The 25,254-nt window shown below is 38.2% G+C and overlaps 1 protein-coding gene across 2 annotated transcripts in view; it reads right to left on the minus strand.

Annotated features, from left to right (window-relative positions):
- Positions 1-25,254, minus strand: part of LOC149565109 (alpha-glucan water dikinase, chloroplastic-like) — a 180,777-nt gene that overhangs the window by 47,295 nt on the left and 108,228 nt on the right. For both annotated transcript variants that reach the window (XM_089818652.1, XM_089818653.1), the window contains exons 20-26: positions 10,600-10,776; positions 10,337-10,443; positions 9,884-10,097; positions 9,611-9,714; positions 9,383-9,521; positions 8,976-9,101; positions 7,665-7,775 (exon numbers count right to left, since the gene is read on the minus strand). In XM_089818652.1, coding sequence (XP_089674778.1) covers positions 7,665-7,775; positions 8,976-9,101; positions 9,383-9,521; positions 9,611-9,714; positions 9,884-10,097; positions 10,337-10,443; positions 10,600-10,776 — 978 coding nt within the window. The remainder of the gene's footprint in view (positions 1-7,664; positions 7,776-8,975; positions 9,102-9,382; positions 9,522-9,610; positions 9,715-9,883; positions 10,098-10,336; positions 10,444-10,599; positions 10,777-25,254) is intronic.

Raw genomic sequence — 25,254 nt, forward strand, 5'->3', positions numbered from 1 at the left:
TTTGCGTTGCCTCCATCCATGTGAAGGCTCCTTTCTTGGTAAGATTTGTCAAAGGTGCGGCAATCTGTGAGAATCCCCTAACGAACCTCCTATAAAAACCACATAAACCAAAGAACCCCTTAAGCTGTGTGAGGTTTGTGGCAGTAGGCCAATCCATAATAGCTCTAATCTTTTCAAGATCAAACCGAACACCATCGGCACTAATGATATGCCCAAGGTAAAGGAGCTCAGTCATGCCAAACTCGCATTTTGATTCCTTGGCATATAATGACTCTCTATCCAGAATTGATAACACCTCCTCTAGATGCTACAAGTGCTCCTCCCAGGTCTTACTAAAAACCAAGACATCATCAAAGAAGACCAAGATGAATCTCCTCAATTGCCCCTTGAACACCTTGTTTGTACAACTCTAAAATGTGGCAGGTGCATTGGTTAGCCCAAGTGGCATAACCATAAGCTCAAAGTGGCCATAGTGAAATCAGAAGGCTATCTTCTCGATGTCCTCTATGCTCATCCTGATCTGGTGGTATCCAGATCGTAAATCGATTTTGGTGAAGAAGTATGCACCATGCAACTCATCAATCAGCTCATCAATCCTAAGAATGGGATACTTGTTTTTAGTTGTTTTCTTATTTAGTGTCTTGTAATCGATGCACATGCGCATCGTCCCATCCTTCTTCACTAGACCTACTGCTGAAGCAAAAAGGCTTTTGCTAGACCTAATGTGCCCCATCTCCAATAGCTCCTTAATTTCCTTCTCTATCTCATCCTTTTGTTTCTTAGGATGACGGTAGGGGGTAATCATGACCGGCTTGGCTCCATCCTCAAGCTCAATAACATACTCTATTCCCCTATCAGGAGGAACCCCATGTGGAATATCTACCTGTCAAGTATCTCCTATGTATCTAGTGGATGACTCTTTACCTGTGGCTCCTGTGGATTTGGCATAACGAAACATTTTGCTGCCCACTCTATGTTGTTATGCTGAAAAAGTCTCTACATTCTCCTTAGGGAGACTACTTTGCAACTCCCATCCGAAAGTCCTCTAAGTACAGCCGTTTTTCCCTCATGCTGGAATCTCATCTGCAATTTTGCTAGGTTAAGTGTGAACTCAACTAGCGAGGCCATCCATGTCATGCCAAGGATGACATCATAGTCTCCCATGTCTACTACATAGAACTCATCCTCCAACTCATAGCCATCTCCAAACCCGATGTGAAGATTAGATATCTTCCAAGTGCATAATAATTTGTCACCATTAGCTACCATGACTCTAAACCCAACATGCTCCTTAGTCAGTAAACCTCTCGTGACTACCAGTCATGCATCTATGAAGTTATGTGTAGCCCCAGTGTCAATGAGAGAGATCACTTTCTGCCCCTGGATAATACCCCTGACCCTGAATGTGATCGCCTTTTGAGCCCCTGTCAATTGTGCCAACGACCTATCATCCTTAGTAATGTCATTCCCCTCCAGAGTGCTACTCTCATCCAAATCAGAGTGCTGGTCCTCCCCCTTTGATTGTGACTCCTCCATTGAAAAATACTCTATTTGATTTGCCTTAGCCTTGAGAGGGCACTTATGAGATAAGTCTCAAGGCTTTCTACAATGAAAACATGGCTTCTTCCTCCTCAACTCATTTAGGGTGTCATTATCCAACTTCCTATTATCCCCTTTTAGTTGTACATCATGGTAAAAAGGTTTTTTGTCCTTTTCCTTATCCTTCTTCGTATGTAAATCCCTAGGCTGAAATCTGCTCTTAAAAGAAGAAGGTGCTAAGTCATGAACCTTCTTAGTGGCCTCCTATAATGCAGCTAGGTCATGCCCCTTGACCCAACCCCTGAAGGGATATGAGAATCTGTCCATAAACATCACTACTAACCTCCTCTGTGAAATATATGTAACCAACATAGCTAATCTCTAAAATTCACTAATATACGTCTCAACTGATCCCCCAACTCTTTAAATAGTAACTCGGGATCTTTGGTGTCAAATCTCTCTATGAGCCTCTCAGTGAACTCCTCGTAAGATGTGATCTGATTATGCCCCAAGGTTACCATGTCGTGGTGCCACCACTCATGAGTTGGACCATCCAAATGAATAGCCGCATACTTGATAGCCTCCTCCTCAAGCATAGGATTCAGCTGAAAGTATGTATCTAACTTCTGCACCCAAGCTTGTGTAGTCATCTTCCCTGAAGCATCATAATAAGGTAAAGAAAGTTTTCTAACTTTCTTTCTCAGCTCAAAGTTTTGATTCCTCCCTCCTGCTCTAGGCATGTGTCTCATCCTCACATCCATATAATCTTTGAGGGAAATATCCACTTGAAACTCCAGTCCACTAGCCTCCCAGTCCCTCCTGAATTGATCCTGTAACTTGGTAATGTGCAGTTCATTTACTGGTTGAACCAGATCTCTGGGTGGAAAGGTGGGTAGAAGAGGTCTTGAACTCACTGTCCGAGCTAGGCGTGCAACATGTCTAAAGTTATCAGCCTCATTCCCATTCTTGCCATGTCCATTATTATTGTCAATAATGTTATTCTCAAGACCATTGTTTTTGCCTTGGCCTCCATTATTATCATTGCCCCCATTTCCATTGTTTGCATCACCTGAATTAATATTGACACCCATCTATCTAGCCATAAGCCACAACATCATATCTATTTGCCTATTCTACTCCTATTGCATGCGCTACCCCTCCTCTAACATACCCAGTAACCATCTGAACATTACCTCCTCCTGATTTGGATTGGCATTCCTGCCTCTGCCTAGTCCTGTATTCCTGTCATCTCGGTCACCCATACTACTATCTTGTTCAAAGAATATCTCCTCTGTGTCCATATGACTGGATTCTACGTCCACCTGCATGGATAAACTAGACTGCTCGCTCTGTGAGTCCGAATCTTTGTTGTCTTGCTTTGGTATGGCAGATGTTAATGGCCTCTGTTGCATGCTCAAACATACATTCTTAACCTGTTTTATTCGTGACTTTACTGTTTTGTCATTTTGTCAAACATTTTTCCCTCTATCCGGCTATTCAAAAAAACCTGTAAGGCTTCCACAGGATGGCAGGAACTAGGCTCTGATACCATTGTAATGGATACCCACAAAATCTACTTGCAAGTATTTACAGCTATATGGTAATTTTATCAAACATTTAGCTTGCAATCTCTAATAACCCATTATGTGCTACAACCCTTATGGTTGTAAAGGGTTTGTCTATATTGTGTTGTGTTTGGCATGTCATATAAATATAGGAATTGAAAAGCATAACATATATTGCAGAAATAACCAACACACTATATTTATATTGATTTCCAAAAATTAATAACAAGTGCAAAGCTGACTCACTGAATACTCCAGCAATTAGTCGGAATAAACATTGTTTACATCAAATAGTTGAGGGCGTGGCCCTTGCATTGACCTACTACAAACACTATGTAACTGCTATAGTAACTCGGGTGCTACAGTGACACAGTTGTTACAATGACACGGTTGTTGTAGTAACACGGCTGCCACAGTACACGACTGCTACAGTAACTCGGCTGTAGCTAGAAATGCACCCAATCTGCCTAATATAAAGCTGATAGCAATGAATTCCAAAGGCCAAACCCCAAGGGAATGACGTCTACAATGTCACAAGAGAGGATGGACGTCCTCTAATGCCAAAAAAATGGATTTGCAACTCATGCATTGTTTTCTCTTCATATTCAACCTACCAAATGAAGCCACTAACTTTCCCTTTTATTCTTTCTTCAAGAGTCGATTCAACTCACATGAGCAATGTGGGATAAGTGTGATATAAAACATATTAAAATAAACACTTATGTCTCCCTTAGGCACCCCTTTTTGATTTGAACACATTCCCATAAAATTTAATCTTAAAGTAACACTTTAATATTTTACAACTAAATTAAATGTTACTTTAATAATACTTCAGACATGAAAATATATTATCTATCGAACTCTGAATAGCACAAGTGATAGCTCTTCGAAAAGCTCTTGTCGAGGAGTATCAAATTCAATCACCAAAACTAGCCTCCCTTGTGTCCTGCTGACTTACTAAAAATAGTATGCCTGAGACTAAGTAAATCAACTCCATTTTCGCCCAAAATAGAGATGATTAGGCCAAAACACTCTAAGATCTCTTTAAACCCTTCGTTAGCCCTTGGGACCATGTAGAACTAGGCTAACACACACACACTTGGTCGACTACTAAAGTGGGGACATTACACATCTCATAACAGGTGCTACCGCACTCCAAAAGATAATCCCTATCAACAACTAACTGAAAGTAGCTATGCTTCAAAATCCTAATAGCCTCTTGAAGTACATGAACCTCTACTAGGGAAAGACTACTACCATCATGCTCATCCAACATAGGAGCACCCCAACCAAATGTAGCTAGCATCTGACGAATAGCATCATAATGCTCAAGAGCTGAAGAAATATCACTATCACTCAGCTTCAGTTGACAAGCCACATGATGCCTATTTAACCCTTGACTCCTATGCAAGCTCCCTGTCTCACTAACTACACTATGATAGGAAATCAAATTAGAACCCACCACAAGATCACTCACTGCATGTGTGCTATTGACCTCACACAACTCTACATCTGAGATACAACTTCTATGTACCTTAATCAACTCTTCATCTAAAGAAATGAAAGCCCTCGCAAGATCAATATCCCCGCATGTCTCAACTTCCACCTCAAAAGATAGATCCTGTAAACAGTAATCCTAGGACCCATCCAAAACCACCTCGAAGTCATCAACTGATACTTGACAAGGGATATCATACCCAATGTAGCTCATAACATTATCAAATGTATCATCAGATGTGTCCATACTATATGCATCCACATCTAATAAAGCCTCAATTGCTGACACCTGACACTGCACACATGATTCAACGTCAAGTTGTGAATCAATAACGCTAGAGTATGAACCCACATTTATTGACTCTGTTGTAACACACAAATCACCAACATCACAACTGGGTGACTCCATACATGCATTGGTCCCGCCCGAGGAAGCAGTTGCCTCCTCTACTAGAGCAACACTATGATAACTCACATACAAATCTCCAATAATAATCCCCTCCTCGAGAGAGTCAGTAGTGTCAGTAGTAACAACTGCATCAACTGTCTCTGCACTAACTTCAACAACAACTCTAGGTTCCTCGACCTGTTGAAGCTCAATGCCGTTATCCACAAAGTGTAACAACACATCTACTAATCTCTGTGAAATGAGTTCATCATCAACACTGCAGCTAGGACTAGAAAGTACCATACTAAATGCAGGTACATCTGCATCATGGACACCTACCGGAGGAAACTCAAGCTTCCTTCCTTGCAACCTCGATCTCGGCCTTCTAAAGGTTGAAACCATATACCTCGCTGCCCTCTCAACTATCTCTGGATCCGACAAGCTTTCTACCAACCTTTGTTGATGAAGCTTAAGTTTCTCCATACTCTCTTGCAAAGCATTTATTTTCGCGCTAACTTCCTCATTATTCCACCGACTTCTAGAACTTTCTTTCCTCCTATGTTTGTTCATGGCTAGAAAATGCTAGAGTGTTGGTCACTCCAAATGCAACAACAAATCTGAAAATAAAATAACTTTCCTACCCCACAGGATGGCAGGAAACCACTCTAATACCATTGTAATAACCTAACTAGCTCTCAAACAAAAATAGCAACCTCAGCATATTTAGATTAATAATAATAATTCACTCATCATGCGAAAACAACTGAAGAATCATCAGAATTGAAATCTAACAACACCAAAGTAATCCTAATGATGAAAGACGATGAATGAACCTAACATGGTGACTTACTATAAATAGATGCTCCATCCAAGATTCTTGGAGCCCAAAATAAAAACTTAAGAGCATCACACAACTCCTCTAGCTCAACAGAGCTCATCGGAACCAACAGTTTCACTTACTATAAATAGTAAGTCCCTCAAATAGAGCCAAAACACACCATAGGCTACTGAAAAGCCTATAACCCCACAATGGAGACCCTCAGATGTCACTGTCAACTCATGAGGGTCGCGATGGTGAATTGACCAAGCCAACTACAAGAACCTGCTAAAAATGGGGACATTACAATTGTGATGATGATTTTCAGAGGAAAACATCATAAATTCATCGTATTAATCAATCATTGATTGCATCATCCGTTTGGATTTCATATTCTTTGTATTCAAATTTAATAAAATTTAGTAAGAAACATTTTTGTGCTCATTTATAGACTCGTTGGATACATCTTTCTATTGAACTTCACAAAAAAATGTGTTTCTATTAGTTTATAGTTTATACATTTTGTTACATTGCCAAGTTTTCTAAGTAGAAAAGTTTAGGTTAGGAGACATTATGTTGAGTCTATGAACTATAGGTTCAATATACTTGTTTGTAGATGACCAAATGTGTTTTGATCACACTTATCATCTATTGCCTTGATCATGCATATGATTTTGGATCATTGCGTACAATGTCATTATGCAATGCTTTCACTCTTTCTTTGGGTGCTTTTGTGTAATCTTTAGCCATCTTTTCAACATATTGAGCAGAATTTTATAACGCCTTTGCCATCAAAGTGTGTGTCCAGCTACTTAACCACTCTTTCCTCCCTTTGGAATGTTTTACACACATCACTGTCAAGTTTTAGGAGGGGCTTTTCATGGAAATTGCCAATTGAAAGTGTGTGCTAAATGAATTTCAATTTCCCTTCACTTGCTGGTGCAATTTTAAGATCAGTTCACCAAATATAAGATGCATATTCGTATGACTTAGTTCTCTTAAATGTGTTCCTATGAATGACTTCATAAGTCCAGCACGTGCACATCACTTCAATATTTGCCCATTTAGCTCATGATGGCAAAGTTTTGGAGTGTTGTGTCCCCCAAAAACATGCGCTTCACTCAACTAGGTGGAAAAGTGTTAGCTATTTCCAATTTTACAAGTTCTTAGGTGGAGGGAACCAATTGTAAAGCCACTGAAGAAATTTGCTTGATTTCCTTGATAGAACTTTCTTAAGTCCTCTCCATATTTGATTGTGTTAACAGAAATTAGAAAAACACATGCTACTAACCTTCATCATTTTCTTCCAAAGCTTCATGCTTTAGTGATTTCCAAACTGCTTTCTCTTCCAAAATTATTCCATCATCCTGTATCTCTGATTTTCCTAGAACATCATGATTGCCTACTAATTATCAAGCTTGATCTGATCATCCAGGAATGACCAATACCGGTCAACAACTCAACAGTCAAGCCAATAACCATACGATGGGAGTTACATAAGAAAAAGACGATCCTAGAGAGACAAAAGATTACAAGCTGTAAGGTGAAAGAACCAAAAAAACAATCTGATATAGGTGGGGTAGAGCTGCAACCTGAAATGTTTAGACTCTAAACATGTGAATGCATATAATTTCATGTATTCCAAACATTACATATAATCATCAAAATACCTTGAGTGAAACTATCAGTATTAAATTATTTGAGTTCATATTTATCAGATTGTGGCAGCATAAATTAGCTTTATCCTAAAATTCTACTCTTATGCTTGGATCTATGACTATATTCATTTGAATTAAAAAATAATATATGTATATGCAGATGAAAGAAAACTTTATTCACATATAGCTCCATAACATACCAAATCAAGAGGTGTTTTGAGTTGTAAAACTGTTTGTCGAATATCAGAAAGTTTGCTCAAGTCTCCTTTAGCTACAAGATTCTTCAAAGCTGTTATTTTATCGGCAACATCCTGCATGTGTGCAATAGCATTTTAGAAGAGCCTTCCAAACAATTCAGTATCTAAAATTTTACAATTAAGTGATTATATTGTATGTTTTGTGTATGACCATTAAATCTTTCTTCGGGATCCTGAATGTGTGTGTTATTGGACACGTGTATATGATCAGGAATTGATTTCACATGTATGTCTAAGTTATCACTAACAGAGAACAGCCCATTACTATTGTTATTTTTCAAAACAGATCTATCGAAATATGATTTCAAACTACTGGACCTAGTAAAACAATCCTATCAAATCAATTACTTTTATCACTTCATATAAATATGCCAGTTTGAAGGACCTAAATGAAAGGTCTTCGGTTGACAGAGAATTTAGTGCATTAATATTGTGCAACTGGTTTTTGAAAGGCCGTGCATTGGGATCTAACAGGAGATCCAGAGCCTTCTGTAACTGAAACCAAAGAATTTGCAGTGCTTCAACTTCACAAAAAAGGAAGATTCTGTTTTTTGGTCCTTTCTTGGATAGTTTTGGCTGTGGTAAGACCTGTCTTTGCCAACAGTTTCCATTTAGGATGGGTTCAACTACCCGTAAGAAAATTTGACTGGGGTCAAATCTGTCACCCATGCAAATTCTCGATATGAGATGAGTACATTGAGAATTTGGATCACCTGGCGATTTGATCTCTACAACTGTGATTGGTCATGTTACTTGCCAAAATATGTCATTAAGAGTAGAGTATAAAATACAAAGAAAATATTCATGAAAATGTACAGTGCCTAAGATGATTTCACTAACTGACCTAATTTCAACTTACCAATGAATTTTTTAATGAACCTTCAGTTACTAAAAATTGTGTGTCTGTGTGTGGGGCACATGTACAAAGCACTTGTGCTAATGTGGCAATAAATTTGAAAATATGACAACTAGAAAGTTGTGTGCTGTGGCAGTAAGATGAAAGAGTTACACAAAGTATATAAAGAAACTATCATACAGTTCTAGTTATATCATCTTCTGTAGTAATATCTTGGGTGTTACATGAAATTCACTATAAACAATTAATAAGAAGTACAAGTAGCTACATGACATTAATCGTGCTTATTTCTTTTGTTATGATTTTAAAATTCAATGATTGATAATTTGATACTACAAGTTACAAACAATGATAACTGAAATATTATATTTGTAATTTTCTCTCAACAGCTACCATACCTTGTTCATGCTCTCAGATAGGACCTTCTCAAACACTCCAAATGGTAGAGCAACTGACACAGGAACATTGACCCACAAAGGTAGCTTCCCTCTCATGTAAGCAATGTTACAAGATTTTGAGCCAACCTGTTGAGTGAAAGAAGATAAATGGATATTCTCTGATAACAGGATAAATGAGAATATGTCATAAAAGAAAAAAGAAATATTTAACATTTATTTTGTTTGTGTTCATCTGGCTGATGAACTGGAACATCACATTGTAGTATTAATATGCTCTCATCAAAATAATCATTACTCCAAAACTCTTAGTAATATTTATGCAGTTAAATGCATTAAAAAACCAACAATATATTAAACATGGAACTAACAATGAAATTGCAGTCTCCTTAAGCCAAGGTGATGCATACCAGTTCATTATTAAATTCATCAGCTGATATTGCATATGCTCCACGAAAACATTTCTTCTTTAAGGTGAGTCTTGGAGACATCCCACTTTGAGAGAACACCATCTCAGGAGCACCAAGAATATCAGTGCCCTTGATTTCACTGTGCCATTTTTTAAAAAAGTCAATTAGACAGAAGAGTATTTTTTAAGGATCAAGATCTAATAAGGGAAATAAACTGAAAGAACTCACATATAAATCAGGTCTGAGGAAGTGGGTTTTATCAGAAAAGGCTTTCCTTCTTTGGATTGTAATTCATTGAGAATATTTTGCTCAAAACATGTTGCAAAACATACCTGCATGTAGATTTCCTACAGCATAAGTTACTAAAAGCTAATATCACTGCAAATATCACTTACATTCTCCAATACCAGGTAGTTTTATAAAATTAAATATAACCTGTCCTGTATTGTCACAATATGTTAGAGAAAAAAGTGGTCATTTAAATGAATTTTAGAAAAACACCTTGCAGTTTCTTGCTCTCACTGAAACGTGTGATAAAACATCTGGCATGTCAGTGGTCAGTACAGCAACTACACCATCTGGGATTTCCTCTTCACCTTTTACTCTTCTTGCTACTAAGATTGTTGGACGGTTGTAAACCTTATTTTGAACCTTGAGTAACTCGTCTACAGTTGCAATATACCCACACACTTCAACTGGACTGATTATCTGCCAACTGTTCAGATATATTAATAATCAGAATTGTGCAAGAAAGAAAAATTGTTTACATCTGCATTGCATGTTTTACAATTTCCAATCATATACATGGATAGAGCCAACTATCGTCATGCATATTCTAAGGTCTAGACTCCAGAATATTATGAGCAAAACTTTCTTAAAACAGTGAGGTAACTGAATAATGAAAACAAATTAGCTTTTATATTATCATATTCATTTTAAGTATTAGGAACTGACCATCCAAGGTTGGCAATATTCCGAAGAACTGGATCAAGACGATTTAGAAGCAAAGAAAGTGAGGCAGCAGAGCCAGCCCGTATTATTTCTTCTGTGAACATATTGATCTGCAAAAAAAGACTTGTTATTAAGAATTATTTCTTTTCATAGGCAACAAATAAAAAAATCAAAATATGCTTTTCCCCCAAACTAATGATTTAAGCACGGGATATTAATGATCTAGTAAATTTACAAATATATGGGACGTGTGTGTCAACACTTACTGCCCACTGCTGAACTCCAAGCAAAGTGCCAAGGTACTCTGCACTTGGCTGCAACAGTTCCTGGTACTGTTCAGCTTTGTCAGTCAGTGCAAGTCGAGTTCGGTCAAGCACCGCTTTTGCATACAATGCCCACTGATCAGTATTTGCTTTGCACATATCATGCGTACGGTACCAATCCTGGAATCAGAAGCACATTCAAACCCTGATTCTAATAAACAACAAATCCAGGAATAGAGAACTTTAAGTGCATATCTAGACTGTCGGTCTTTGTCATGTATACAGTATAAGAAATGAAACTATACTGAAGTCTACAGATGACAACAGAGACCACTTATACTAGGATGCACCAACAAAAACATGCATAAGAAACCCAAAGTCAAGGATATACATGCCTGATAAAATAGAATAAGAAACCAAAAGTCATATCTGACATTTGTGTCAATATTTATTGTTTACAGCTTTACAAACACAATGACTCCATTGGTTATAAACTTGAAAGGACAAATTAAATGCAACTATGATAGAATTTACTCTTGTTGTTAGGGAATAAAATGAACATCCCTTGTCAGGTTCTCAATCTACCATCCACAACTAAACCATCCCCTTAATTTTAGAAGCCCGGGTTTAGCCATAAACTATTTCATTTCAGTTTTGTACACTAGAAATTTTTTGAATTTCTAGATAGAAGCAAGGAATTCGTATCTTGGAGTTTTTCAATTAAGTTCTAGGTGTATTGAAATAATATTAGCATCCCTTGTAAGGTTCTCCATTTACCATCTACATCCAAACAATTCCCAAAATTTTATATGCCCTGGCTTAGGAATAGACTATTTTCATTCAGTTTTGCACATTATAAATTTTGTGAATTTGAAGATAGAAGCAAGGAATGCATAGTTCAATGGCACAATGAATTGTCCCCTTTTTCTTTCTAATAATAGATAAGTGAGTGTCTTGATAAAGAATAGAATGAAAAAGTCACATGAAAAGTTCTCATGGATCAAGTTTCAGATAGACATCTACAAATCAACATACCAATGTAAAGCTTAATATAGTTGTATTGGCTAACATGGCTAAGTCATTTTGTGTAAAGATGCATAGAAATGTTTATCTTCAGAAGCTGGGTCCATGTAATGTCCCCATTTTTAGCAAGTTCCTACAATTGGCCAAGTCAATTCACCATCGCGACCCTCGTGAGCTAAAAGTGGGATTTGAGGGTCTCAGTTGCGTGGTTATAAGCTTTCTAGCAGCCTATGGTGTGTTTGGCTCCATTTGAGGGACTCACTATTTATAGTAAATCAATCTGTTCGTTCCAATGAGCTCAATTGAGTTAAAGGAGTTGGAGGATGCTCTTAGTTTTTATTTCAGGCTTCCGATTTGAGCTCCAAAAATCTTGGAGGGAGCATCTAATTATAGTAAGTCACTCTGTCAAGTTCATTCATCATCTTTCATCATGAGGATCAGTTTGGTGTTGTCAGATTTCGATTCTGATGCTTCTTCAGTTGTTTTCGCAAGAGGGGTGAATTATTATTATTATTCACCTAAATAGCTGAGGTTGTTATTTTTGTTGGTGTTGTTGGTTGGTCACCTCAGTATCATAGCTCACTGGACCTAGGATGAAAAGTTTTAAATTGTGGCAACAAGTAACAGTGGCCTTACGTGTCAAAATATTAAGTTATGGTGGAAAAGGTCATTTTCGGAGCCAAAAGCAATTAATAAATTAGATTATAATGGCACTTTATTATATTTTAATGTTGTGTGTGAGAAGCTTTTTGAGTGAAGTTCATTTGGGAAACTTTGTGCCATTTGGAAAAATTAAATATGAGCCCATTTGATGAGTAAGGCATCTGATTAAATATTATTTTTCTCGTCTTTGTGACACTTCTGAAGTTCTGAAATTTTGTGCCCTTACTAAAGTATAAGGGTTTGGGATCTACAGCTGAAGTATTGTAGATTCAATTCCGAGTTTTCATTCTGAGGATTGCATTTGCAATTGTGCTGAGGTATACAATTGCCTTTTTCTCTTACTATATTAACTGTTGCTAAGGAGAAGTTTAACTTTTCTTGCTGTTGGAGATTGTTTTGGAATTTGTGAAGGCATTCACTAGAATTGTTATATCAAATTGTGTGCTGGTGAATTTGGAGTTGGTTGGGCACTGTTTATATCTATTGTTGGGCATTATTTTCTATTTGCACCTTTGGAGCAACATATCTGCAGTTGCATTTGTTTGTTGGAGAATTATTTTGCTACTACTAGTCTTTATTTTAGAGAGTTTTCAAAGCATGCCTACATGTAAGTTCATGGATTGTAACTTCTTATTTTTTTGGATATTTTTTATTTAGATAATAGGGAATATTTTATCAACTAGGTTGTTTAAATTTTGTGAAAATACTTAGTATCTAAATTGGTATTAAAATCTGGAATTTTCAGTTGTATATTCCCTGTGTAATTTCGAAAAAATTTGAATTCAAATTATTATTGCAATATCTTCTATTTTGCTACTATATTGTTGAATCAAAAATTGTAAACATCAAAAACAAAAAAGGAATCAATTCTTCATTACAAATTGTTTGAGAGCCAGCAAGGCTTATTTCAGTGGTATCAGAACTTGCTTGCAAAGTGTTTGATGAAATGTCAAACAACTGAATCATAAAAAAATTTGGTGTTTGATGGAGTTATAACCGATTGGGGTTATTAGAGTGGTATCAGAGCTTGCTTGCAAAGTGTTTGACGAATTGTCAAACAACTTATTTATAAAAAAATTTGGTGTGTGACGAAGTTATAATCGGTTGGGGTTATTACAATTTAGTTAGAGCACAGCAGAGCATAGAGTCCTAGGGAGTAAATTCAATCTGTCCCTTGGCATTCCAATGTCAATCAATTGCTCCTACTTTAAACTGTCCACCTTAAATTATACCCCAATAGTATAGTAGGCCCAACTAGATTCTATGTTGCCCCGACTCGGCTATATGGGCATAGCATGTGTAAAGTTTCTGCAACTTCTTAACAAACAATAGATTTTCCTTCAGGCCTTGGAACAATTTCCCAAATATCATTCTTAATAATGGATTGGTATTCTTCCGTCATAGCATCCTTCCAAGTTGTATGTTTGATAGCATCTGAAACATCGGTTGATTCTGATTTAGATAAATCACTCATGTTTGCTACATAACTAGAAAATCTTTTGGGTATTTTGCTTTCTTTGAAGGTTCTAGATGGTGCACCAAAGTCTTGTGCTTCCTCTATAGCCTTAATAGCCCAAAGTGGTCTTTTATTAGGATTTTGAGTTTCCTCAAGATTAAGATTTTAAATTTCATCTTCACTTTCTTCAATGTTCTCCCTCCGAAACTCAGGTTCATGATTTTCTTCAAAACAAGGTATATGTGTAGGATCTTCAGAACTAAGGGCACTTTTGAATGCTAAATCTTCTTCAAATATTACACCCCTACTAATTTCAATGTTTTCTTGATCAATTATGAAAACTCTATATGCCTTAGATGTTTCACTATACTTGACAAAAATAGCTTTCCTCCCAGAGGGTTCTAACTCAGTTCTCTTTTCTTTTGGAACATGTATGTATACCTGGCACCCAAATATCCTAAGATGGCTTATATTTGGTTTAACCTTAGAAAAGACTTCTTCAGGAGTTATATCTCTAAGGTGGGAGTGAGAACTTTTGTTTTGAATATGAACATTAGTACATGAGGCTTCAGCCCAAACATAATGTTCTAAATTTTGATCAAATATCATAGCTCTTGCTGCTTCTATAGTTGTTCTATTCTTCCTTTCTGCTACCCTGTTTTGCTGTGAGTTATAAGGAACAATACAATCCCTCTTCATTCTTGCTTCTTTACAAAAATCTTTAAACAAATCTGAAGTATATTACCCTCCATTATCAGTCCTAAGAGTTTTAATTTTGTGTCCTAATAGGTTTTCAGTTAAGGTTTTGAATTCTTTAAATCTCTTAAGTATTTCTTCTAATTCTTTACATTTTAATAAGTAAATCAATGTTTTCCTAGAGAAATCATCTATAAAAAGTATATAGTACCAAAATCCTCCAAGAGAAGGAACAGACATATGTCCACATAAATCTAAGTGGACTAATTCCAAAACATTGTTAGTTTTTCTAGTGCTATCTTGAAATGGACTTTTGGTGTTCTTACCCAAAGTGCATCCTTTGCATATGCTTGAATGATCTTTATTCAACTTAGGTAAACCAGTAACCATCTTCTCCATAGTCGATAAGGTTTTGAAGTTTAGATGTCCTAACCTTTTATGCCACATTTCGTTTATATCCGCAGCTTCATGAATTAAGGCTTGAATGGGTTCTATATTTTAATTATACAAGTATCCATTTCTTTGACCAATCAACTTTGATTTCTTAAATGAAGAGTTCTTAGACCAAGTAATTACTTTACCATCCATGAATGCAACATTATGTCCATCATCTTCAAGTGTTGTAACAGGGATTAGATTCCTCTTTATTCCTTGTACACAGAGTACTCTTTTGAGATAGAGAGAAATACCCGACTTCAGTTTCAAGGTGCAGTTCCCAATTTCTTTAACTGTATGAATGGAATTATCACCTATGGTAACTTCATCATTAACTTCTTCTGATATTGAGTCTAGGACTTCTTTGTATCCTGTAATATGTCGAGATGATGCACTATCAATTACCCATGCTTTGATTGATACTTCATTTGATAGTGCAAAATACAATACACATTTCTCAGAATCATAGTTTTCTTCTTTCCTAGTAACGCTTGTACAATTTACTTGTTGCTTTATATTCTTAAGGTAATTAGATATATAGTGTCCAAATTTTTCACATTTGAAGCATTTTATTTTGGATAAATCTCTCTTAGGTTTGTCATTTCTTTGATTTCCCTTCTTCCTCTTGAAGTGCTTCTTACCTTTATAGGAATTTGTGTTGAGAAAACGAAGTTCTTCATCTTCAATTTTCAATTTTCCTCCTTTCTTAAGTTTCCTAAATTCTTCTTGAAAGTAATCTCCTTTAAATCTATTGAAGTCTAGAAGATTGTCTCTCGTACTTACTCCTTGTGAGAATGTTTCCCATGAATCCAATAACCCATCTATAGCCATAAGTGTTAGCTCTTTGTCTTCAATTATGGTCCCTATACTTGCAAGTTCATCTCTTAGACTAGCCACCCTTAGGAAGTATGAATTCATAGATTCTCCCTTCTTTATCTGTATATGATTTAGTTGCATTTTTAGTGCAAGGGTTCTAGTTGTATTGTTAACCTCATATGCATTTAATAATGCACCCATCATATTAAATGTTGTCTAATGTTTCATTAGCATAGATACTATTTCATTTTTAACTTCATCTAATATGATTTGCATGCTTTCTTGTTTCCTTTACTCCAAATAGTTTTATGAGGATCAATATCAGGTTGCTTGGATTCTTTATCAACAAACCGTTTCACATCATTGTCTTCAAGAATCATCATAATTCTGAATTTCAAAGCAACAAAGTGTTATTTTCCATCAAACCTATCTTCGGGTCTAATTGCACTAGCCATTGAAGGTAGAAGGATGTTGCTAGATATTTTAAATCTGATTGTCAATTTGTAGATCCTAGGTTCGACTACCAGAGCTTTAATACCATGTAAAGTTTCTGCAACTTCTGAACAACCAAACTAATATAATGCCTTTTGTACTTGTTGAAGATGGTTTTTAAATATTTCAGACTTGTACACTAAGAGTTACTTGGAGTATGATACTTATTCTGAAAATGTTTTATACCTGCTAAAAATTGTATAGAGCAGTAATGCTAAAGGAGCAGACCTTATGTTTTCCATGTGTCCTTTATCCACATTCTCACCCCTTATTTATATGGCACTCAAGAGGCATGTCCTTAGAAAGGACATGACTCTTTCCAAGTCGGCCCTATATAAATTAAGGAATATCTCGCCAAGATCGGTGTCTCAAGAATATATAATTAGTTAGTAAATATACTAACTGAAATTATGCAAATCGAACATTATAATATCTTTCCGAGGAAGACACCGATTAGGTTAAATTATATAAGACATAAGAGGCCAATCCTTTGAAGGATCTTCATGCTTTATTAGATCTTGTATGAATAAAGTATATGTTCTGTGTTATATCGTGCTATACTACATGCGTTAATTATCTTTTTACCCTGTACAGTAAACATTTGGCATCATTGCCAGACAAACCTGGAACGAAGGAATGTTATGAAGATTAATGCCGAATTTGCTTAACAAGGATAGGAACAAGGTAAAAGACAAGGATGAAATATGTACAACACAAGAAGTTTTAATTTTAGCACAATAGGCAGAGCGCAGGCAGAAGCTTCAACAGATTGTTGACAGGCACCGAAGGGGGGAAGAGGCACAGACGGAGAGAGTGCACTCACCTAGTAGGTCGAGGAGTGCCGAGGAATTGCTGAAGGAGACTCGACAACGATTGAATTTGGTGGAAGAAACAAGGGAGGAGTTCATTAAGCCGTATATGCCGAGGGTAGAGTAGCCGAACGGAAGGGAAGCAACTCACACAGCTCGAAGTGCTGAGGGAGCACGAGCGTGGAGTGAACTCTTTGTTCTCGATACACTCGACAAAAGCATACAGGAAGAGAATCGAAGAACTTTTCTTGAGAAAGATCTTTTCTCACCAAGTAACACGGTTGTTGGAAGTAGGACGGTTTTGTGAAGCAACATAGTTGTACAGAATAGTGCAGGTGTTGTGCAGAACAACGCGGGTGTGCAAAACAGCACGGGTGTGCAAAACAGCACGGGTGCTCAAAACAACACGGGTGCGCAAAATAGCACAGGTGTGCAGAACAACGCGAGTGCTCAGAACAGCACGAGTGCTCAAGTACCTAAGAATCAAAAGAAAGTAGCGATGACAAGTCCCAAAGAAAAATTACCGAAGTTTAATGGTGATGGTACGGGAGATCCAATCAGACATTCCAAAATGTGCAAAACCATATGGGCAGTAAATGGCGTGACAGACGAGGATGATTGGGTGAAACAGTTCCCAGCAACCCTACGGGGTGTGGCAATTGATTGGTTTTCGGATGCCGACCCTCAGAAACTGACTACATGGGCGAATGTTAGAAAAGAGTTCATAGAAGAGTTTCGATTGCTACAAGACGATAATGAAATAGTAGCAGAGATATATAGCACCAAGCAAGGAAAGAATGAAACAATCCAGGCCTATGACAAATGGCTGAAAGAGCCAGTTGGGAAGATGGAAAGTCAACCGACGGACGAATTGAAGATAGGATGGTTTGTGGAGAGGCTGCGGCCGGCACTGAAAAAAAAGATGAAGATTGTACCACCCACATCTTATGTCGATGCATATAATCGTGCAATGGATTTGGAAAGCGAACAGAAGACAAGTAAGATGAAAAGGCATAAGTCGTCAGATTCAAAGGATTCATCATCTGAAAGTAACAGAAGTGACGAGGAATCGAACAAGAAGGTTAGAGCATTACAGAAAGATATGCTCTGAATGATGAAAGAATATAAGAATTTGAAAAAGAATCCAAACATAGTGAAGGGAGAACTGTGGTGCACAGACTATAAAGAGGATGGCCATACAAAGGGCTCATGCCCGAGGAAACAGTTTTGTGACATCTGTCAGGTTGCGAGACATTCCCTAAAGGAGTGTCCATTTAACATGAAATCAAAAGGACACCAGCAGGTGTTACTAACGCAGGAAGTGTCGTCCGGAAATAACACAAACAACGATGCAATTTTGGGAGGATATCGCAACAATAATAGACACGGAAGGGGTGGAAATAACAACAACAATAACAATGGAGGCCAGAGTCGAATACAGTACAACGCAAGTGGACAGCCAATGATTCAGTGCCGTGTATGCAATCTTTGGGGCCACTTTGCTAGAGACTCTACTACGAAGGAGACGCCGCAGCTATTATGCAGATGGTGTGGTCCGAGGGACCACGAAGAATCAAAATGCCCAAAGCAAAGCGTAAATCTATTAAGCATTGAAACATGTGATGAGAAGGTCCTGGCGGTCACACAAGAGCAAGCGAAGAAAGCAAAATACCATAATGCAGAAGAGAAGGAGAGGCTACAAAAAGCACGAACAAAGATAGAAAGGCAAATGAAAACAGGGAAATCACAAGTCAAAGATATTGCCGAAACTTTGAAAAGGAACTTGGTGGAATAGAACATGATGAGGCAGACAATGCAAATAGAAGAACCTATTAAATTAAATGACCTTCTCACAATGCCACAGTTGCAAACGGCTATTATGAATATGACGCTGCCCCCAAGAGTGACGGAGGAAATAGGAAGGGAAAGTAATGGAACAACGGCAGTAGACCCGATGCTACCAGCACTTATGACAGGAAGGCATTTGGCAGTAGTGGAGATAGGCATTTTGGGCATTGTGCTGACAGATACAATTATAGACGGAGGATTGGGTGTGAACGTGCTATCGGAAGATATTTGGAAAAAGCTAGGACTACCCACGCTGTGGCCACCTACTTTCCAGTTACTCATGGCAGATCAGCATGGGATAAAACCGTTGTGAACTTTGATGGCACAGCTGGTAACGATCGGAATGCAACCATTTCTACTAGATTTTGTGGTCATTTCGCTAAAGAGAAGAGGGTACGACACCATCCTTGGACAGGGGTGGTTAGTGCAAGCAAAGGTAAAACATGATTGTAAACGGAACACCTTATCCATGAAGCGAGGAGGCAGAAGATTCATAATTGACTTGTATACACAAATGGTAGGGGAAGAGGTAGCGTCTCAAACTCAGAAGGCAAAGGCGAGATTGATGACGAAGGAAAAAAGAGGATGGAACCAAATGAAGAAGGGGTGTTGAGATTAGGAGGGTCGAATGATGATGACCTAGACTCGGTTAACGACCTATTCCACTGGCAGATGGAGGATTACAAGATCTTTCCGAGCTGTAATATGTTAAGGGTTGACGAAGGTGAGAAAGGAGAGGAAAATGAATGTCTAAAGGAATACAGAGAAGCGGAAGAAGGAAAGGTGGTTACGGCTGAAGCTGAAAGGAAGAACATATAGTACGAACCCAGAAAAAGGAAAGATTCCACCGTACGGTAGACGGTGAAGGGATTGTGCAGAAAGAAAATGTTACACCGCACCACGGATTTAGTAGAAGGTGCCGACAACAAGGAAAACACATTGTACGGTCTGTACAGGAAACAAAGAGGAAGGGTTTAATAAAAACTGCAGTTGTAAGGAGTGAAAGTTCTAGAATCAAGAATACAGTTATTGGCAGCAAGGAGTGGCAGCTGACGGAATTCATGGTACTGAGTTTCGAGAACAAACGGGGCAATATGGATAGTCTGAAGGAGAGATTGTATAATTTAAATAAACTTGATGAACAACAATTGCAGGCACAACCGGCCACAAAGATTACACAAAATAGGCATAAAGCATGGCACGACAAGCACTTGATGTTGAATAGATTTCAATCGGGACAATTAGTTTTGAAGTATAAGAGGTGCAACGAGATCATACCAGATAGATTTTTTTTTAAATGGGTAGGGCCATATAAAATCCACGAAGTGGGTGATAACAAAGCAATAAAATCATGGACGCTCGATGGGAAGGAAGTAGCCAATGCAGTGAATGGGTCGAAGCTGAAAGTCTATCATGAAAGAAATAACGCACCTCTGTGGACGAACAACTAAGAATAAATAATAAATATTAATGTATATATGTAAATTAAGTAATCTTTTATGTTTAAACATAGAGTATTTCAGAGCAGATACCGTTTTTTTTTTATTTATCTAATTAGAAGATAGACACTGTACGGCCTGTATAGAATTCATAAGGGGAAACTACAAACACAAAGGATATTGATAGAGACCATACGGCCTTGGAGGAAACTACGTATTTGGAACCATACGGCCATCAGGGAAAGAGAGACAACCATACAATTCAACAAGCAAAGAAAGAGAAAGTCACCGTACAGATGTGCGAGGAAGGGGCTTGACCATATGGTAGAAAGGAGGTCAGCTACCATCAAAACAGATCTTGAAGAGCAAACACTGTATGGAGTTCACTAGGAGAAATATGCTAACCGTACGGTGCTCACAGAAGGAAAGGTGCAGACCGTATAGCACCAGAAAGTGATACAACAAGGAGACGGAAGTTCGTACGGCCTATATAGAGCATGACATGGCCAGTTATAAGAGGTAAATATGCCGTACAGACTAGGTCAGAATAGTGGAAGATTGAGTAGCTAAGTACTGTACGCTATTGGCCGTATGGCCGACACATAAGTATATCATACAAACTGGAAGGAAGGACTACAATACAGACTTGAAGGACTATTATACGACATAGAAGAAGGGTGATAGGAGGTTCTCTATAAAAAGAAAATGATGACAAATCAAAACACTTCAGAATGAGTAACGTATGATACTGAAGGGAAGGAAAAGACATAAAAAGGTACTAAAACATAAGTGGTTGGCCGAAAGAGTGTGGGATCGGAAGAAAATCACAAAAATTGTGTGTTCCATGGACTTTTGTGTGGGTTTGAGAGTGTTAATTTGGTCTTGGCAGCAGGGGCGTTGCCCCTCGACCCCACCCTGCTGGGGGCAATGCCCCCTAGACCCCCAGTCAGTTCAGTTATCAGTCGTGGGAAGTTTGACCAGTTGATGAAACCTAGAGTTGCTGCAGGCATGGAGTTTTTGCGCGCCAGAGGTGGACAGAGCACTGGAGCAAGCATTTCAAGAGGGATGCTACGCTTTGAGGCATTCGAAGTAGGTGTTGGACGTGAGGCTATCTTGGTGGATGCATAGAAAGCTCAAGAGGAGTTGATCATCCAGCTAGAGGCAATAGAGAAACACTTGGCTTAGCATACCCAGGAGTTGAAGTAGAGAAGGCGACACAAGTGGCTACAGTATTGTGTTAGCAGAGGCTACAAATGCAACATGTTTTTGGAGAACCCATTGCAAACACAGGAGGTTGGGAAGACACAGGCTGAGGGTCTATCACATAGCATTGTGGAGGGTATGGCAAAAGTAGTGGAGAGGGCTATGAGTGTGCAGCAGGAACATCCAATAGCGCAGGAGGTAGGGATGAGAGAGGCATTTCTTGCTGATGTAGCAGCTCTAGTGAATCGGGCTCGCTAGGTGTTAGCTTCTATAGAGACTCAGGCGTTAGATTCCATAGTAAAGGAGCTGGAGGGAGTGATATCCTTTATGAGATTAGGATGCCCGGCTGCCTTTACAATCTGTTTTGAGGAGCGAGGCTGGCCGGACGTGGAGACTGCAGAGATGTGTCAGGACTGGGCCATGACGACAGACCCTAGTATGGAGAGCCAAGTAGAGGCTTTGACTCATGAGATATTGAAGTTATACAAGGAGGCGTATTACACCCTTCAAAGGACCAGGCAGATCAGGTAACAACTGAGAGGGCTCAAGAGGAGTCAGCTGCCAAGTTAGCCACAGAGAGGGCAGCCTGGGAATCCGAGAGGGCAGCCCAATTAGACAGACAAAGTCAGCTACAGAAGTTGGCAGCAGAAAAGGAACAAGTAGCAGCGGAAAAGGAACAAGTGGCAGCAAAGAAGGAGGAAGAGTTGGGAGAAATTGCAGGAATGATGCAATCAGGTTTAGAGCTTTAGATGGAAGCAGAAGCAGAACTGAAGGTCAAGAAAGAGCAAGTCTACAAACTACGGACAGAGCTGAACAAGTTGAGGGCGCAGATGGCCACTACGCCAAGGACGAATCCCTCTGTTTAGTATTTATGCATTGATGTACTTAGTTTATTTTGAGTTTTGTTGTATTGTCGTCCAGAGATGACTTTTCTTTTGAGGGGAATGATGTCGATAAATTCTATAGTGTAGCCAACGTGTAAAATAGTTTCCAAACGGGCGCGTGACAGTTGAGTCACCCCTTCGAGAAGGTATATGTACATCGTCCGAAATGGACTTTGGATCATCGTTGTAATCATTGTATTCGGATTGTAAGCATTGAGTGCATATTGCATATATGAATAAAGTATTTGTTCTGTGTTGTATCGTGCTATACTACATGCATTAATTATCGTTTTACCCTATGGTTCCATAAGTAACATTTTGTGTTGGTGGAACATAAACTGACGCATAAGAATAGTATGCTTAGTCATCTAGAAATTATTTGCATTAGTAGCTCTCTTGGAGGTTCTTTGATACTAGATATTTTGTCCTGCAAAAGAAAGTTCCATTCTGGCCCTTTCATTCTTTAATGGTTTCTCAATGAAACATGCTTTGATAGCATTGTCTTTGAATCAGTAGTATATCATCTTGCTTATCAAAATTGTAGATAATGACCATTTAGTTGACTTTGATTTCTTGTATGTTGTTGATGAGAAGATTGATGCACTTTTGTTGAGCGGCCTACTCCATATTCTTGCAATCTAGAAATTTTGGCAGACCATGAAGTGAGACTTGGATACCTATTGTATTCTTAGCCCTTGCAATGAAGTCTACTGGGTCCCAAAGCTGCTGCCCCAGTTCCTATGAGAGAATCGCATTTTCAAGGCCAAGGTTGTCATTATCAAGGTGAAACCTATTCATCCACAAAACATGGAAGTTTAAAGATCAACTTTACAATAGTGGGTTATCTCTAGTACACATCAAGCTCATCTTAGACATCAAAAGATGGTCCTACAGGTATACTCAAATAACTGTTAAATCATATAAAATGGACAACCCAAAATATGCACAACTGATCAAAATATTGTCACTAGCCCAAGAATGGCTGGTTGCAATAACTTCTGTATATTTGATGTGATTATGCAGACATAACCCTTAATAAATGAATCCATACAAGGCTCTCTCAGAATTGATCACCTAGTTGTAATACAATATCATGGATGCACAATAGACAATTCTAAATATAAGTTACTGAATAATCAATAATGATTTGATTTGTTTTGATGATATGAGATTAATCAAGTGGAACCAAAACCAATGCCTATCTTGTTTAGGCTATAAACTCACAAATAATAGAAAGCAAAACAATGAAAGAAAACAATGAAGAATTGACTTGCGCAAATCCATCACATTATGGATATTATGCATCAAACACACTTAATAGTCCACAAAAGAACAACATACATCACAAGAAAAAAAATGATTATTAATTTATTACAAGCTTTGCAAAATTTTAAAATGTTGTCACATTTTCAAATGCCCAATACAAATTGATATTTCCCTCAAGGTATACACAAGATTCAAGAGACATCTTGGGGTCAAAGGGATGCCCCCAAAACATGTCTCAGCCACACCTCCACCTCTGCAATGTTTCTTAGACAGCTCGGAGACGCGTCCCATGTTTTCAACATAGGAAGGGATGTTCCTTTCAGGAGAGAAACCATTGGAGGGCACTTTGGCATTTGAGAGACTCCTAGGTGTTGCTTGATGTTGTCGGTAAAATCTATAGTGTAGCCAACGGGTAGAATTGTATCCGAACGAGCGTGTAATGGTTGAGTCACCCCTTTCGGAAAGGTCTATGTACATCATCCGAAATGGATTTGAAATCATCATTGTAATCATTGGAGTTATTGTAATATGCATATTGCCCACATGAATAAAGTATCTGTTCTACATTATATCATGCTATACCACATGCGTTAAAGTATCTTTAACCTGTATGGTAAACATTTGGTGCCATTGCCAGACGAACTTGGAATGAAGGAATGTTATGAAGATTAATGCTGAATTTGCTTAACAAGGATAGGAACAAGGATAAAGACAAGGATAAAATACGTACAGCACAAGAAGTTTTAATTTTAGCACAACAAGTGGAGCGTAGACAGAAGTTTCAGCAGATTGTTGACGGACAACAAGGAGGTGAAGGGGCATAGATAGAGGGAGTGCACTCACCTAGTAGGCCAAGGAGTACCGAAGAATTGCTGGAGGAGACTCGACAGCAATTGAATTTGGTGGAAGAAACAAGGGAGGAGTTCATTAACCTGTATATGCCGAGGGTAGAGCAGCCGAATGAAAGGGAAGCAACTCACACAGCTCGAAGTGTCGAGGGAGCACGGGCATAGAGTGAACTGTTCGTTCCTGATACACTTGACGAAAGGATACAGGAAGCGAATCGAACAACTTCGCTTGAGGAAGATCTTTCCTCACCAAGTAACATCATTGTCGTAAGTAAGACGGTTGTCTTAAGCAGCGCGGTTGTGCAGAACAGCGCGGGTGTTGTGCAAAACAGCACGGGTGCTCAAAAAAACATGGGTACTTTGAATAGCGCGGGTACTCTGAACCATAGTTGGAAAACTCGCCAAATCCAAAAACTCGCCGAGCCCCCCAAAAGTTTAATCGGGAAAAACTCGGCCATTTTTAAAAAAGACTCGGGAAAACTCGAGAACCTAAAAAAACGGCTAAAATTTAATTCAAAATACATTTTTTTGCAAATTTCAATGAGAAGATGCATCTAATGAGTTCATTATAGAGAACACAAAAGAAAGAAGCAGGAGTTTAGATATATATAAATGCATAGTGGGTACAAAATCACATTCTAATGCTGAATGCTGATGGCGGGAAGCATAATAGTAAATAATTTGTGTCAAACTAGAAGTAAAAACATCATTACAATCACATTTTCCTCTTCCTAGCTCTACTAGCATATTGTAACTCTCTATCTTACATAATATATATAG

The sequence above is a fragment of the Cupressus sempervirens genome, chromosome 3 (assembly GCF_028749045.1).
Source record: "Cupressus sempervirens isolate cs-2001-9-10 chromosome 3, ASM2874904v1, whole genome shotgun sequence".
NCBI lineage: Eukaryota > Viridiplantae > Streptophyta > Pinopsida > Cupressales > Cupressaceae > Cupressus > Cupressus sempervirens.